The sequence below is a fragment of the Leguminivora glycinivorella genome, chromosome 10 (genome assembly GCF_023078275.1).
Source record: "Leguminivora glycinivorella isolate SPB_JAAS2020 chromosome 10, LegGlyc_1.1, whole genome shotgun sequence".
In the NCBI taxonomy this organism is placed as follows: Eukaryota; Metazoa; Arthropoda; class Insecta; order Lepidoptera; family Tortricidae; genus Leguminivora; species Leguminivora glycinivorella.
In genome coordinates, this window is record NC_062980.1 from 8,438,201 (window position 1) to 8,451,006 (window position 12,806).

The 12,806-nt window shown below is 37.2% G+C and overlaps 3 protein-coding genes across 4 annotated transcripts in view; 2 read left to right on the forward strand and 1 right to left on the reverse strand.

Annotated features, from left to right (window-relative positions):
* The window catches only part of LOC125230187 (active breakpoint cluster region-related protein), a 35,099-nt gene that overhangs the window by 10,500 nt on the left and 11,793 nt on the right, over positions 1 to 12,806 (reverse strand). Inside the window, exons 8-13 of the mRNA XM_048135255.1 lie at positions 3,788 to 3,904; positions 3,196 to 3,381; positions 2,746 to 2,943; positions 1,887 to 2,006; positions 1,683 to 1,805; positions 1,165 to 1,359 (exon numbers count right to left, since the gene is read on the reverse strand). Coding sequence (XP_047991212.1) covers positions 1,165 to 1,359; positions 1,683 to 1,805; positions 1,887 to 2,006; positions 2,746 to 2,943; positions 3,196 to 3,381; positions 3,788 to 3,904 — 939 coding nt within the window. The remainder of the gene's footprint in view (positions 1 to 1,164; positions 1,360 to 1,682; positions 1,806 to 1,886; positions 2,007 to 2,745; positions 2,944 to 3,195; positions 3,382 to 3,787; positions 3,905 to 12,806) is intronic.
* Positions 4,370 to 8,240, forward strand: LOC125230188. The gene is made up of 4 exons (XM_048135256.1): positions 4,370 to 4,462; positions 4,600 to 4,697; positions 6,012 to 7,776; positions 7,958 to 8,240. Exons 1-4 carry the CDS (start codon positions 4,405 to 4,407, stop codon positions 8,194 to 8,196), a joined length of 2,160 nt encoding a protein of 719 aa, XP_047991213.1. The 5' UTR covers positions 4,370 to 4,404; the 3' UTR covers positions 8,197 to 8,240.
* Positions 8,387 to 12,434, forward strand: LOC125230189. 2 transcript variants are annotated; one of them, XM_048135257.1, is made up of 4 exons: positions 8,387 to 8,558; positions 9,181 to 10,419; positions 11,004 to 11,530; positions 11,833 to 12,434. In XM_048135257.1, exons 2-4 carry the CDS (start codon positions 10,206 to 10,208, stop codon positions 11,836 to 11,838), a joined length of 747 nt encoding a protein of 248 aa, XP_047991214.1. In that variant the 5' UTR covers positions 8,387 to 8,558; positions 9,181 to 10,205; the 3' UTR covers positions 11,839 to 12,434. The 2 variants fall into 2 exon arrangements, with proteins under 2 accessions (XP_047991214.1, XP_047991215.1); XM_048135258.1 differs by having other exon boundaries at positions 8,390 to 8,558; positions 9,181 to 10,178.

Sequence of the window (12,806 nt, forward strand, 5' to 3'; positions counted from 1 at the left end):
AATGTCATACGGTATTCTGGTTTGGGGCAAAGCAGCTGACATACAGACTATCTTTGTATTACAAAAGAGAGCCATTCGTTCTATTTACAACTTAGGAACACGTGAATCAGTAAGAGAACTCTTCAAAGAAATTAATATCTTAACTGTAGCTTCCCAATACATTTATGATAGTATAATTTATGTTGTTAAGAATTTAGACTGTTTCACTAAGAATTCTGATATCCATAATTATAACACTAGAAACAAAAATAAGCTTGCCATAAAGAAGTTTCGTGTCCGTAAAGTACAGAAGTCATTTGTTGGGCAATGCATTCATTTTTATAATAAGTTACCTGACACTGCTTTGAGATTACCCCTCCCAGCTCTTAAGAACTACTTAAAAAATCATTGATGTTAAAGGCTTATTACAGAGTCGAGGACTATTTGACAGACAAACATGCATGGCCCGAACCAGAAACTACAAAAAACGAATAGCAATTAAAATAATTGTATTATGTATAGAGGACACAGTTCAGATAAGAAAGCACATCAAATATTTTATATTTTATGTTGTGTAGGTAAATTACATATTTAATGATATTGAGATTCATAATATCTTTTTCTTCTATGACAATTTGATATGTTTTCTCTGAAGAAGAACGACGTATTATTAAGCAATAATATAATTTATTGAAATTGATTTCCATAGAGTACCTAGTCTGTTCATATTCTTTGATGAATACTTTTGCATGTTAAATTGTATGTTGTTATTTAATGCATGTTAATTATAAGATGTAATGTTTTGAAAAGAAGTTGCCCGCCGAGTTTCTTGCCGGTCCCATAGTGGATACCCCCCTCCCAACTGAGGGGGGACTGAAATCTTCTCGAGGCTGAGGCGTAGGGTTAGAGCCGGCGTAGCTTTATTTGACGTTCATATGCGCATTGTAATATGCCTACTTGAAAAATAAATATTTCATTTTCATTTTTCATTTTCATTTTCAAAGGTTATGACAGATGGAGCACCTTATCCCTCCTTGCACAGATAAATAATTTCATAAGTGAGAGCGAGAAGATGATTTTTTTTCTCTCACATGTGAATGACAGTGACATTCCTAGGCACTTGCACAGGCGCCGCCTGGCAGGATAAAATGTCAGTGTGCCTCATCACATTAGTTTTTTTATTACTTTGTCATCCTGTGCCGCCCGCTCTTCAGCAAGTATCTGGTCGCGCACGGTGGACGCCTGCGACTTGAGCGCCACGATGTTGGCTGGTGAGGTTTCGCGCGCGTCCGCCGCTCCCATCTCCTCTTCTACCACTACGATGTCCGATAGTTGGATGAACCATTTTAACTCGAACGTGAACTTATCGCGACCTGAAGCCTGTGAAAATTTAAACTGGAGTTTAGTGTGTAATGCAGGAAAGTAAATAAAACATCGCTCTACGCATAGGATACGGGCGAGAGTATAACTTTCTTCAAAACAAATAATACAAATGTCTGATAGACACTTTTTCATAAATAATACATTACGAATTTCCTTGTCGAACGTGTATCGTATGACGTTTTTCAGTACAGATGACCTTCCGAAGTTTCGACCTGACATGAAATTAACCACTTCTCGCACTAGTGCGTAAAAAAAGCAACATCTGTACTGAAAAGTAACATGGTAGGGAGCTTAAGTATTGCCATATATAATTTAATTACCTTGTATTTGGCACAAGCTATGACATCGTTGAACAGGAATAAATGCCTCAATTTTCTATGTCCATCCGAAAGTTCTACAATAAACGAATTCTTGACAAGTCTTCTTTGGGCGCGGTCAGCGTTCTAAAATAAAAAAAACATACATTATAATTATAACTGTTCCATCTTACTTACTGTTCTGTTGTATATATTTGAAATACTTACAGGGAACATGGACTTAGTTTGTATAATATTAAATTCGTCGAGGAAATGTTGTGTCATGTTGAGTGCGTCGGTGAGCATCGCGTGGTCGGGGTGGCTTGCAGGGGTGTATTTTATGAGATCCTGTAACAAATATTCTCAATAAGATAGAGATATTTTTTGCCACAATACATACATATAGAAAATGCAAATATGAAAATGACATTGAAATATAAAAATATTTTTAAGCCTAAATTCGGTAATCATAATCAGATAACCGCGAGGGATTCCCAAACTTTGCTTCTCTATAAGATATTGTTTAAAACAATATGCTATAGACTTATAAATATACTTAAGTTTCATGAGATGAATAGGCGGAGGAACGTTGTTCCAACAGCTGGTTGCAAGGTAACAAAATCGGTCTCTAAAGACAAGTTTCGTGAGGACGTGATTGAAGCACGCGCTGGTTTGTTTAGGGTACATGGTTTCTTTGGTGGCCAGTTAGGCCACCGTCAACGGCGTCAACTGGTTTTGTGCTAAATGATACCGACAGTAACTTACCGCGGCAGGCGATTTGATGAGCTCGGCGATATAAATGTGTAAAATTACTCTAGTGATCAAAAATCGAAATAAGATGTCTCGAACCGGCGCCTTTAGCAATCCGGCTAACGCCATGAACCCCTAAGCCACCCGGTCACAGCGGAAGCCGTCGAAATTTCTCTTCTATATGCCATCTTTGTAAGACTAGGCGTCTTTGACCAACTCTAAGGGCAAGCAGCAGGTAAAATTACTCTAGTGATTGTTGATCGGCAGGGACTAACTGCGACAGTTGATTTCCACGGAAGATCAACCATGCGACCTGTATAGATAGTGGTGTACTAACGTGCAAGACAAGTGCATTCTTCTGGACTCTAGCGACAGGTTTGTGCAGCAAGTCGTCGAGCGACATGGGCTGGCCGCGGCAGGCGATCTGCCGCGTGAGGTCGGCGAAGCGTTGCGAGCTCGCGCAGCGGCGTCGCACGGCGTCCGTAGCTCGACCGTAGTTGTGCAGGAACGCACCGTATACGTTTATGTTCTCCGCCTGCAGTCATAATGGAATAACGTTAATGAATTACATGTTAGGTCATCCTATTTTATATCAACCGATATGTGTATTACAAGTTTTATTCATAAGACGAAAGCCGTCAGACATTGTCGTCAAAGAATGTAAAAAATGCATATTTTGGCGACGACAAAACGTGCAAGTCGGAAAAATTAATGAAAAAATAAGAAAATTCATGATTTCTATGGCAGTCTTTATTTAAACAAATATGGTAGTAAAACTAATTCATACCATTTTTTTAAAGTGGCTTCCCACTGATAGAGGCTCTTCCCAACTAGCGACAGCGGCCTTCAGTCCCTCGAGGAAGTTCTTGTGTAGTTCGTGCAGCTCCGATATCTTGTAGAATATCGTGTTGAACTCCTCCTCCGTTATCACAGGCTGGGACGTCGACAGCGTCGCTTTTATGGCGTTCATGTACTGAAAACATACACTCAATTAGCCTCAATAAGAAATATAAACTGAACAGGCAGGCAAGCATGGTCTTGGTCGTGCGATAAATGATAAATCAGGCCGTGACGTCCTGATTTTTTTATCATTTATCGCGCGAACAATTGGTAACCCCACAATTTTGGAAATTTCCCAAAAACTTAATCAACGAAAATAAAAACATAAACTATTATATTGGTTGAAAACTGCGATCTCTATTTTTTTTAATAGCGCAGACCATCAGGACTTATATTTTTTTATCCAAGCTACAATGGAAGTCTCCATAACGCTTGATAAATAAATTAGACAAGCGCTCCATATAACTTGTGCTTGGGGGTCTCTAAATAGTACTTAGTCTTGCGGTACTGTTTTCTGCCTTCTGAGAGTAATATCTTACCTTTTCCATAACGTATAGGCATTCAACGTAAACAGTCTCGCTCTCGATGATGCTCGTGACAATACACCGATGCATGGTAAGACGCTCAGCCTCCGCATTGCTACTGTTATTTGATTCCTATAACAAATAAAACATACATATAAATCAAAGCAAAATGCTAGATTATATTTCCGACTAAACAAATCAGATGCAAGCTATCTAAAAGCAACGCAGGTCTAGCTCTGCCTGTCTAGAAGCTCTACATGTCCTACTTTAAGGGCAAACGGGCCATTATATTTGTCTTTGTTCGATTTTGTTCTAAATGACGCTTGAGGATTTGACAAACGTAATTCAATTCATTACAATTATATGTGTACGTAGTTTAAAATTGAGTAAGACTAATCATGAAATCCTCTAGTCTTGGGTACTTTGTTCTAGACTCTAGAATCTAGAGTAAACATATACTTATTTAAGCTTAATGTGTAAACGGTATGTATTACATAACATTTCGTTTCGTAAGTAGGAACAATCGTCGTTACCGCTCTTTGTTTGGGCCATAAACGCCGTAAATTTGTAAACACGCCGATAAAGCCTTAAAGGCACGCCCGTGGTCTATTGCCGATCAATCGCTTTCACAAATGGCGGTCTTAATCATACTGAGTTTTTGTGTTATAAATGCTTTGTGTTACGAGTCAGGTAAGAATTTTCTATTTATATACATATAACTATGCCCTTAAACTAAACGGCTTTCGTATTTTTGTACTTATAAAAACATGTATGAATTCAACGGTACCCATTCGATAACATATGAAAAATTCGCTAACGTTTTTCAGGCTCATCCGAATTAAATCGCATAGAATTTACACCTCTATATGAAACAATAATTTATAGCGACATCGCAGACATAATTAAAGACTATGAAAACAACGCGGTAAGTAAACGCTTAAATAATTGCATGTGTAAATTAATTAACTGATTAAGTTAAGACTCGAAATAAATAGCAGACGAAAATAGGAGTCTGTCCATCGGTTCCATCAACTGGCGGTGCGTGGTTTGCTTAGCCATGTGCGATTGTGCGTGTAATACGGTCCTATAATATAAGGACTGTATCGTTAATTATAGGGACACAACAAACCTCGTCTAAATGTTGACATGTGCATAATTTTGTATTATTATGGTCCGAGAGTATGATCTGAAGGTATTGGTAAGTACTATTTGATATAAGAAGGTCTGATATTTTTTTTATTTTAGGGACTTTATGGTACTTTCATTAAGGTCTAGCAAATACATTTCGGACAACCCCTAATCTGGCTTAATTTGAGAATATCTCAAAGACTTTTTGTACGATTTCGACAAACAAAGGTTAATATGCTGCCAAAATATATTTTTTAAGAGTCCTCTTCATGGTTGTTCAATTGGGTACTTGCAGAAAAAATGCTGTGAATTTATATAATTTAAAAAAACGCATTTTTGAGCAACGTTCCGGTTTGCCGTAAATTTTTGATACAAGCAGGATGAGAGAAATAGATAAAAAAAATTAGGCATAGGCCAATGTCTAATAGACATTCATGGTGTTTGAACAGTGCCTAAACCAGATCGATATAAACAGTGTATGATAGTTAAATTCGACATCAAAGTCGGAGTTAGCGTAAGCACCATGCCACATTCTCTAAATGGCCGCCATACACAGATCATGAACTTTATTTTTTTTAAATAACAGTGGCTAGACTATGTCTAGATATTCTGCTTTGTGGATCATGTGTCGTTGAGGTTCGCACTGTACAATTTTTTTTCGCAATTGTGTCGTCTTGTACGCACTTTGTGAATTTTCTAGTAGCATTTGTCCGAAATCGTAATTGGTACTCGGGAGGAGTAAGTCAATGCTGTCTAAACCACATGCTTTACGTCGAGTTTCTAGGACAAAATGCGTACCTTATTATGTGCCTTATTAAGCCCATGTCTTGTTATAAGAAAAAAATATAATAGCAAATAAATACGGCTACTCAAAGTTGTCTCCATATTTAACGATACAGTCTTTAACACCACCCATAGTTTTCTAAGAAGCAAGAAACCAATCAATCTCATTTTTTTTTAAAGCCTGACTAATCTAGGAGTTTTTTTTTGTATGTTTTTAATGAGACTAATAAGAAAAGTTTTGATTATAAAATTTAATGGAATGAAATTTATTTCACAAATAATTACCGCGTTTCTATCAGTTTACAAGTAAAATAAACTTTTATTCCAGAATCCGCCATTAGAAACTTTTACCAACAACGATGACAATAGTGAAAGTGACGAAAATATTGAGGATTTGTTATCAGAGTATCAACATTATTTAGAAAAAGCTCACAAACAGAGACGAAATTATTTAGATAAATCCAAAGGCAAAAACAAAGTTCCGCTCACACAACGCGACAGGTATTCAAAGAGCCTCGCGGCCAAGACTAATAAACACGAAGACTTTTACTACAACCCGAACACTATACCGTTCCCTAAAACTCAATTCAATGCGCCATTAGATTTTTTGATCCCAATCAATATGATGAGGTCGAGTCCATATTACGGCGAACCCATCAAGCAGCAGGTTGATCCAGCCAAACAATTTCCGATAGAACAAGCGAGTCCAGACGTCAAAATGTTAAACCTTCCGTCCGGTGTGTCATCCTCGGTAAGAGATAAAATACCTTCGTCTTGTTACTGTGATGCTGACACGTTCCCCTGCGAGTGCGGTTGTAAGCAATGTCTGATAGCATTCCCTGAACCCGGTGCGCGTAGAAAGCAAAACGTAGACGAAAAAGGCAAACCGACCGCCATTGAAACTAGCCTGAACAAAGACGTGCGGCCCATTAGCGATAACACCATAAACATAAAAATAAAAGTTGACGTACAATTTCCACAAGTACAACAAGGTCTTGGTGAAATGTTAATGAATAAAACGAATGACAAAATCATAGAGCGTGGAAGTATTTCTAAGGAGTCTAACATAAACCTACCATTCCCGTTTTTAGGCTTTCCTTTTCCTCTAGAAATGTATGACCTTCAGAAAACAAACAAGAATACACCGCCCATTCACAAAATAACTATTCATAGGAAAAAGAAAGCGAAGGCTGGCAGTAATGGCAAAAGGCACAGAAAAAAAGTTATAACGTATCATGACTTAAAATTGGAACAAGAACATTCAACGCCACCAAATGTGGATGAAAGCTACAAAACAAGTGATTTAAAACAAAAAATAGAAACTAACACTAAAATTAATCAATCAAATGACTGGAATAACACACATGTAGAGCAAGCAAATATAATATACACGGACAATTTTATTGACAAAACTACGAAGATACCAAACACGAATGATACAAAAACTGACGACAATAATGACATTATGGTTAACATAACTCATTCTTATGATAATGCTACCGAAGACGCTCGCAGGAATGAGAACAGCATTGAAACAGATTACACGAGGGGCACTTCAAACGCATCTACTGAAGAGCCATCTTCGAGGAAAAAACGGGAAGTTACCAGTCAAAACAGTTCAGCCATTGAAATTTCTGATCCCAAAAATGTTTCCGAACAACAAAAAATAAATATGAATTCGAGTGAAACAATAAAAAAAACAGATAAATTTTTGTCTGACAACGACGAACTTTTATACTGGCCGAACAACGCAAAAGGACTGGCTCTTGTAAACTCAAAGAACATAACAAGTATTATACTGGACAGAGAAAGTAATAAGGAAAAGTTAAATTTGAGCGCAGAAACGATACGTCACAATCGTTCTAAGGCTCTAGAAGAAGCTATATTCGGAAAAGTAGATTGGAATGATGTAGACACCGTTGCACCGGCGTTTTTGTCCTTCATGGGAAAGTATATTAGAGGAGCGTTGTCCTTCTGTTCCGACAGTATCTGTCATTCTATGAAATGCGCAGAGATGATGTGTGTTCATAGAACTTGCGCACCGACGGACAGAACTAACAATAGGGGGCACTGCGCCGGATCCAACACTACTGGTAAGAAATATACCGTCCGTTTGCTCATTTATTATGTTTTCCTTAAATAAATTTTCTAGAAAAATATTTTCTGCTCAGCCCAGAGACTTAGAAACGCCATGCCGGTAGAATTATTTCTAATATTGCAATTTTTCACCAAATACCTTTAATTATACTTTAGCGGTGAAATTCTATTTTACAGATAGCGTCGCATCGATGGAGTCAATCATGGATTTACCATCAACCCTTGCCCTAGAGACAGTGGACATACTACAGCAAAAAATGCTAGGAAAATTGTTCGGTAAAGCCACTATAAGCATAGGTTCAAAATGTGTTACATTCACAGCGTCCAAGAAAAGCTTTACGAAAGTAAAATGTACACCAAAGGAACTAGACGCTACCGGCCATTGCTCAGTTTCCAAAACCACTAAAGTTGCGTAACAGTTCTTATCTATGTTTTCAAAATAAATGGAGTTGTAGTAACATTTGTGTGTTTGTTTGTAAACTCTCCATGCTTGAGTTAAAAGTTCGGCTCAAGTAGTATTTTAACGATTGTTGCTCTCTGCTGTACCCAATAGAGATCTGAGTCGCTAAGCAAGTAGGAAGGTAATTTGTACTAACGTCAATAATTTTGCTCCGCCACGTAGGGTTCAACTGCAATGACTCGTACTCTATTTTATAAAGGCATTCAGTGTATCATAATATTAATTTGTATTAGATTAACAAGAATGACAACAAACAATGATGCGAGTACCATGCCCTCAACAGCCGAAGACGATTCAAACTATGATACCAAAGACGAGGTAAATTTTAAAATTGAAATAAGTTAATAAAAGCAAATTTTTTTAAATATTCAGTTCCACCTATAAGTAAAATCCACTTTGTATCACACAAGAAACTTTTAATACCTACTATAGTGTGTTCGAATTAAATTTAATTGATTAAATATATCGACTTAATGTTAAAGAGACATGCCAAGTGGGACTCGGACTCGCCCTCCCAGGGTTCCGTATGAATATAACTTAGTTTGTATTTAATTTTCATTCTTTTTAATGACAAATAAACAGTTTTTAGATTTTAGAGCCAAATTTCATAGTTCTAGGTCAACTATGATTTTCTTGAGAGTGCAAGTGTAGAAATATACGTCATATGTACCTACATAACGGCTCCAGTTTTTTCACGTTAACTTAGAAATTTGAGTTTTGACAGCCTGTAGGGACTTTGGACCTGATTAATATGCTATAAATTTAAACTCAATACCTTCATGCGTTCCGGAGATAAAGAGTCTTGATAGACAGACGGGCAACAAAGTGATCCCTTTTTTAGTTTTCGGAACCCTTAACTAAAATAATATGTATTCGATGTATGTCGACACTTACTCGTAATGTTGTTTAAGTGGATTATCTCCCAAATCGTTCGTTTCAGAAACATACATTGAATGAGTCAATTTGGAGACCATACCAAGGAAAAGTGTCGCCTTTAAAAGTGATTGATTTTGATGTCGAAGGCAATTTAATTGAAATGCAAGTTCAAAACTTGACCAACTCAGGAGAGACACATCAAAAAAGAACTCCTACAAGATTAGATACAGACATTTTCGAAAGAATATTATATGGAAACAAGAGACCGAAAAAAGTGTTTTACAAATGCAATAATCGTGAATCTTGTACCTTTCTGATTTGTCTAAATGTCAAGAAGTTCTGTAAACTATGTGAGAGTAGTATGAAAATGCCTTTGTTCAAGTCTACGACTTGTCGATTAGTACCAACTTCAGATTTAATTGGAAAACTTTGGATGCAATAATAATAATTATATATACGATAACTTAAAATAACATAAATTCTTTATTTTTTTATTAGGTACGAATTCTACAGCATAATTTACTAACGCTGGGAAATTACATTGTTCGAGGAATTCAATGCGATGCAGAAACCTACATTATAACGAACTGATTCTACTTTCCTCCGGATTACTCATTGTTGTTGTTGTTGTCATTACTGCATTGTTTTTCAGATAACTTGTAAATACATACTACTCACAGCTGTACCTACTTTAAATTTACTTATTAACGACTTAGAACTCTACGAAATTCATACAGAAGTATTTGAAAGAAAACTCCTCAACCTCATGTACATATCATTCCAATCTTTATATGATGGGATTGACTATAGTTGAAGAAAAAAAACACACAATTCCTTCCGGGTCAGAAGGTTACATGAGTTGCTCTTGTAAGAAAAACTAGTCCTACGATACATCTACATCTGATTAATAGCCAAGGAGATCCGAGGCTCCCAAGTGTAGTAGCCAATTTAAGCCAAACCCAGGACAACGCCATGGCTATTGGATATTACAGGGCATTCCAAACATGACTAAATGACAAATTAAAGAGCGTAAAGAGACAAGAATGTTTTTAATCTCCAAAGGTAAAGTAAATTAAAAGGTTTGTAAGAATGGCCGTTAGGCGCTCATTAGGTAAACATTCCCGGGCCCTTATCTCGGAGATAGGCTCCACATACCGGCACGGCACCTATTTAACGGCGACTGGGACTGTTCAAACATTTACTGACGCAGCAGCCTTGCCTGCCACCATGCTTGTGTTTAAGTGTTTTATCCCGTTTTTAATTATGTGTTTCGTGCAAGGAGTTTATTGCAAACCAACAAGCAGTAAGTACTTTTTTCTAAGTTTGCACTTTACCCAAACGCGCGTGGCCGCTACTGATAAGTTCCCGTCTACAGATACTGTGCATAAACTTTTGTGTTCGTATTTTCTCGGACACATTTGTATAAAAAAAAAATACTTTTAAAACATGTATGCAATATATCCTCAAATCATCTTAATATCTTAATATGTTCATCATAAGGACCCAGCTAATACTTTTGTATTCATAAATAGGCTAGTTTCCTATACTTGAAATAAAATATTTTATGCTGTGCACGAAATAAAGCACCACATAATTAGGTGAAAAATATGGACAGTAGTTATTTTTAAACATAATTTCTATTTAATAAGTCAAAGAGAAAGATATAAAGTAAATGAATTGATCGTGACGTCACTCCTCAGTATTTCATAGTAATTCCATGCTAACAAATCGTTTTGACAGTTCATAAAAAGAAGCTGATTTGACTAGTAGGAAACTAGCCTATTAGCCCGTTTGATAATCTTTGTGACATCTACTTTGACATGTGCGAAGTTTCGTTCAGTGTAATCGCATTACAATCATAAAGGTAACTAACATCACCGCTTGCAGATGAGCTAACCGAGGGCCGTGGGATTGGTTCAACGATCTGGGGTTGGATTTCGTATCCCTTCACGGGATGGTGGGGCTCTTCAGACACCGAGGCTCCGCCCCAGGCCGACCTCCTCCACGGGTCGACTACCATCGGCCCGTACGACAACGTCGAGATCGCGTCTCGAAACCTCACGATCTGGTGCAACGACCACACTTGTACTACAATGAAATGCGACAAAACTGCGTGTGTAAATGTTACGTGTAACATTTATGATACGTATGTTACGGGGCAATGTCGAGAGTACAACATGGGGTTGAAGCCAGAGGAGCCGAAGCCATCAGTTTCCACCGAGCCCGCCTCTGCGCCGACCTCTGAAGCGGTTGCCGCGGTGCCGGAGTCATCGACCGCATCCATAGTGCCAGTCCAAACAGAAGAACCAGCGGAACACCCGTTGGAATTAGAAGCTGTACTGTCTTCCACAGTCACCAAGGGGAGCCCTGATGTAGCGCCTCCAAAATTAAACAAATCGAGTCCTCAAAATAAGGTGAGTTCTTGACACTTGATTTTCGGCTTTGTATGGCAATTTCATAAGCATTTCTTGATTTAATTATGGTTTTGGCCTGTATCTTATCTAACCATCTCGTAGGCCTGTGTTCTGAGACGTATTGTAAGCTGGTGATGATAGTTATTGTAAACTTTTAACTCCCTCATAAACCTTAAGATCGACCCGATACGTGTGTGAAGCTGAAGGCATATAAATCAGTTCATACAAGCACATATTTGCTCTATTTCAAAGTAAATCTAAAATAAATAAAATGTAACATGTTTCCCGTTATCTTGTTTCAGATCTAAACTCAACCTCAACTGAAGATTCCGAAGCAACATCCACTCTGATTCTAGTAGCCAAAGATTTGTTCAGCAACTACGCCCACTTCGTTATAGAGCGCTTCGCAACGGCTCTGGCAGACAGCCTCATGACTCAGCTCAATATCAATTCGCAGTGTGTCGACGGAACATGTTACTACGCTTTGTGTGAACACGAAAATTGTCAAGTGCAGTTTTGTCAGTATCACTTAGTAACTGGGGCCAAAACTTGTTCTAGTAGGCCATTCGGTCCGCTGTCGACTACGACGCCCGCTTTGGAATATTCTAGCGATAGTACAGTTAGTTACAATGATGAGGATAATAGTATTAATAGTATCAGTTTGTTTGATAGAATTTTGAGCTAATGTCATCGAAAATCTTGAGTTTCTATTTTATTCGACAAAAATGTTTTAACTAATACAGAAGCAGCAACATACAGCGGAGCGCATAATTAATTGTTCACTAATCTTAAGCATTTTAGATAACGCAGTTGTTACAAATGAAAATTAGACGTAAACTCTAAAATATAATAATGTAAATTGAGTATTTAAAAGTGTTGCAAACGATTAAATTGTGTTAGACAATTTGAGTTTTTTTTCTACAACTCCATAAATTAACTTAATACTTAATGAATTTGTCATTTTAACGCTTTGTGTTTCCTAATTCGGTTCGTTACGGGATAAAAAATCAAAGACAGTTTTCCCGAATGAAAGTAGAATTAACAAATTTAAAACAGCTACAGATCAGAAAGGAAATTTTAAGATGAAAATTCAATTGGATAATTATTAATACGATTCCTAGTGTATTTCGTGAACAAGCAAGTGCGATTATAGGCATATCATCAATAACACATTCGAATGTCCTGCAGTATTTTTCGATTATGTAATTTTGACTATTAAAAAAGATTTTTGTTTGTTAAGTCTAAAACTATATAGTTTTAACTATATGTACAGTGA

What these genes read in the sequence shown, in the direction of transcription:
- LOC125230188 (XM_048135256.1), top strand. Translation starts at nt 4,405, where the DNA reads ATGGCGGTCTTAATCATACTGAGTTTTTGTGTTATAAATGCTTTGTGT. An exon ending in TGCTTTGTGTTACGAGTCAG is followed by an intron (nt 4,463 to 4,599) that starts GTAAGAATTTTC and finishes AACGTTTTTCAG; the next exon opens with GCTCATCCGAATTAAATCGC. An exon ending in AAGACTATGAAAACAACGCG is followed by an intron (nt 4,698 to 6,011) that starts GTAAGTAAACGC and finishes CTTTTATTCCAG; the next exon opens with AATCCGCCATTAGAAACTTT.
- LOC125230189 (XM_048135257.1), top strand. Translation starts at nt 10,206, where the DNA reads ATGGCCGTTAGGCGCTCATTAGGTAAACATTCCCGGGCCCTTATCTCG. An exon ending in TTATTGCAAACCAACAAGCA is followed by an intron (nt 10,420 to 11,003) that starts GTAAGTACTTTT and finishes CACCGCTTGCAG; the next exon opens with ATGAGCTAACCGAGGGCCGT.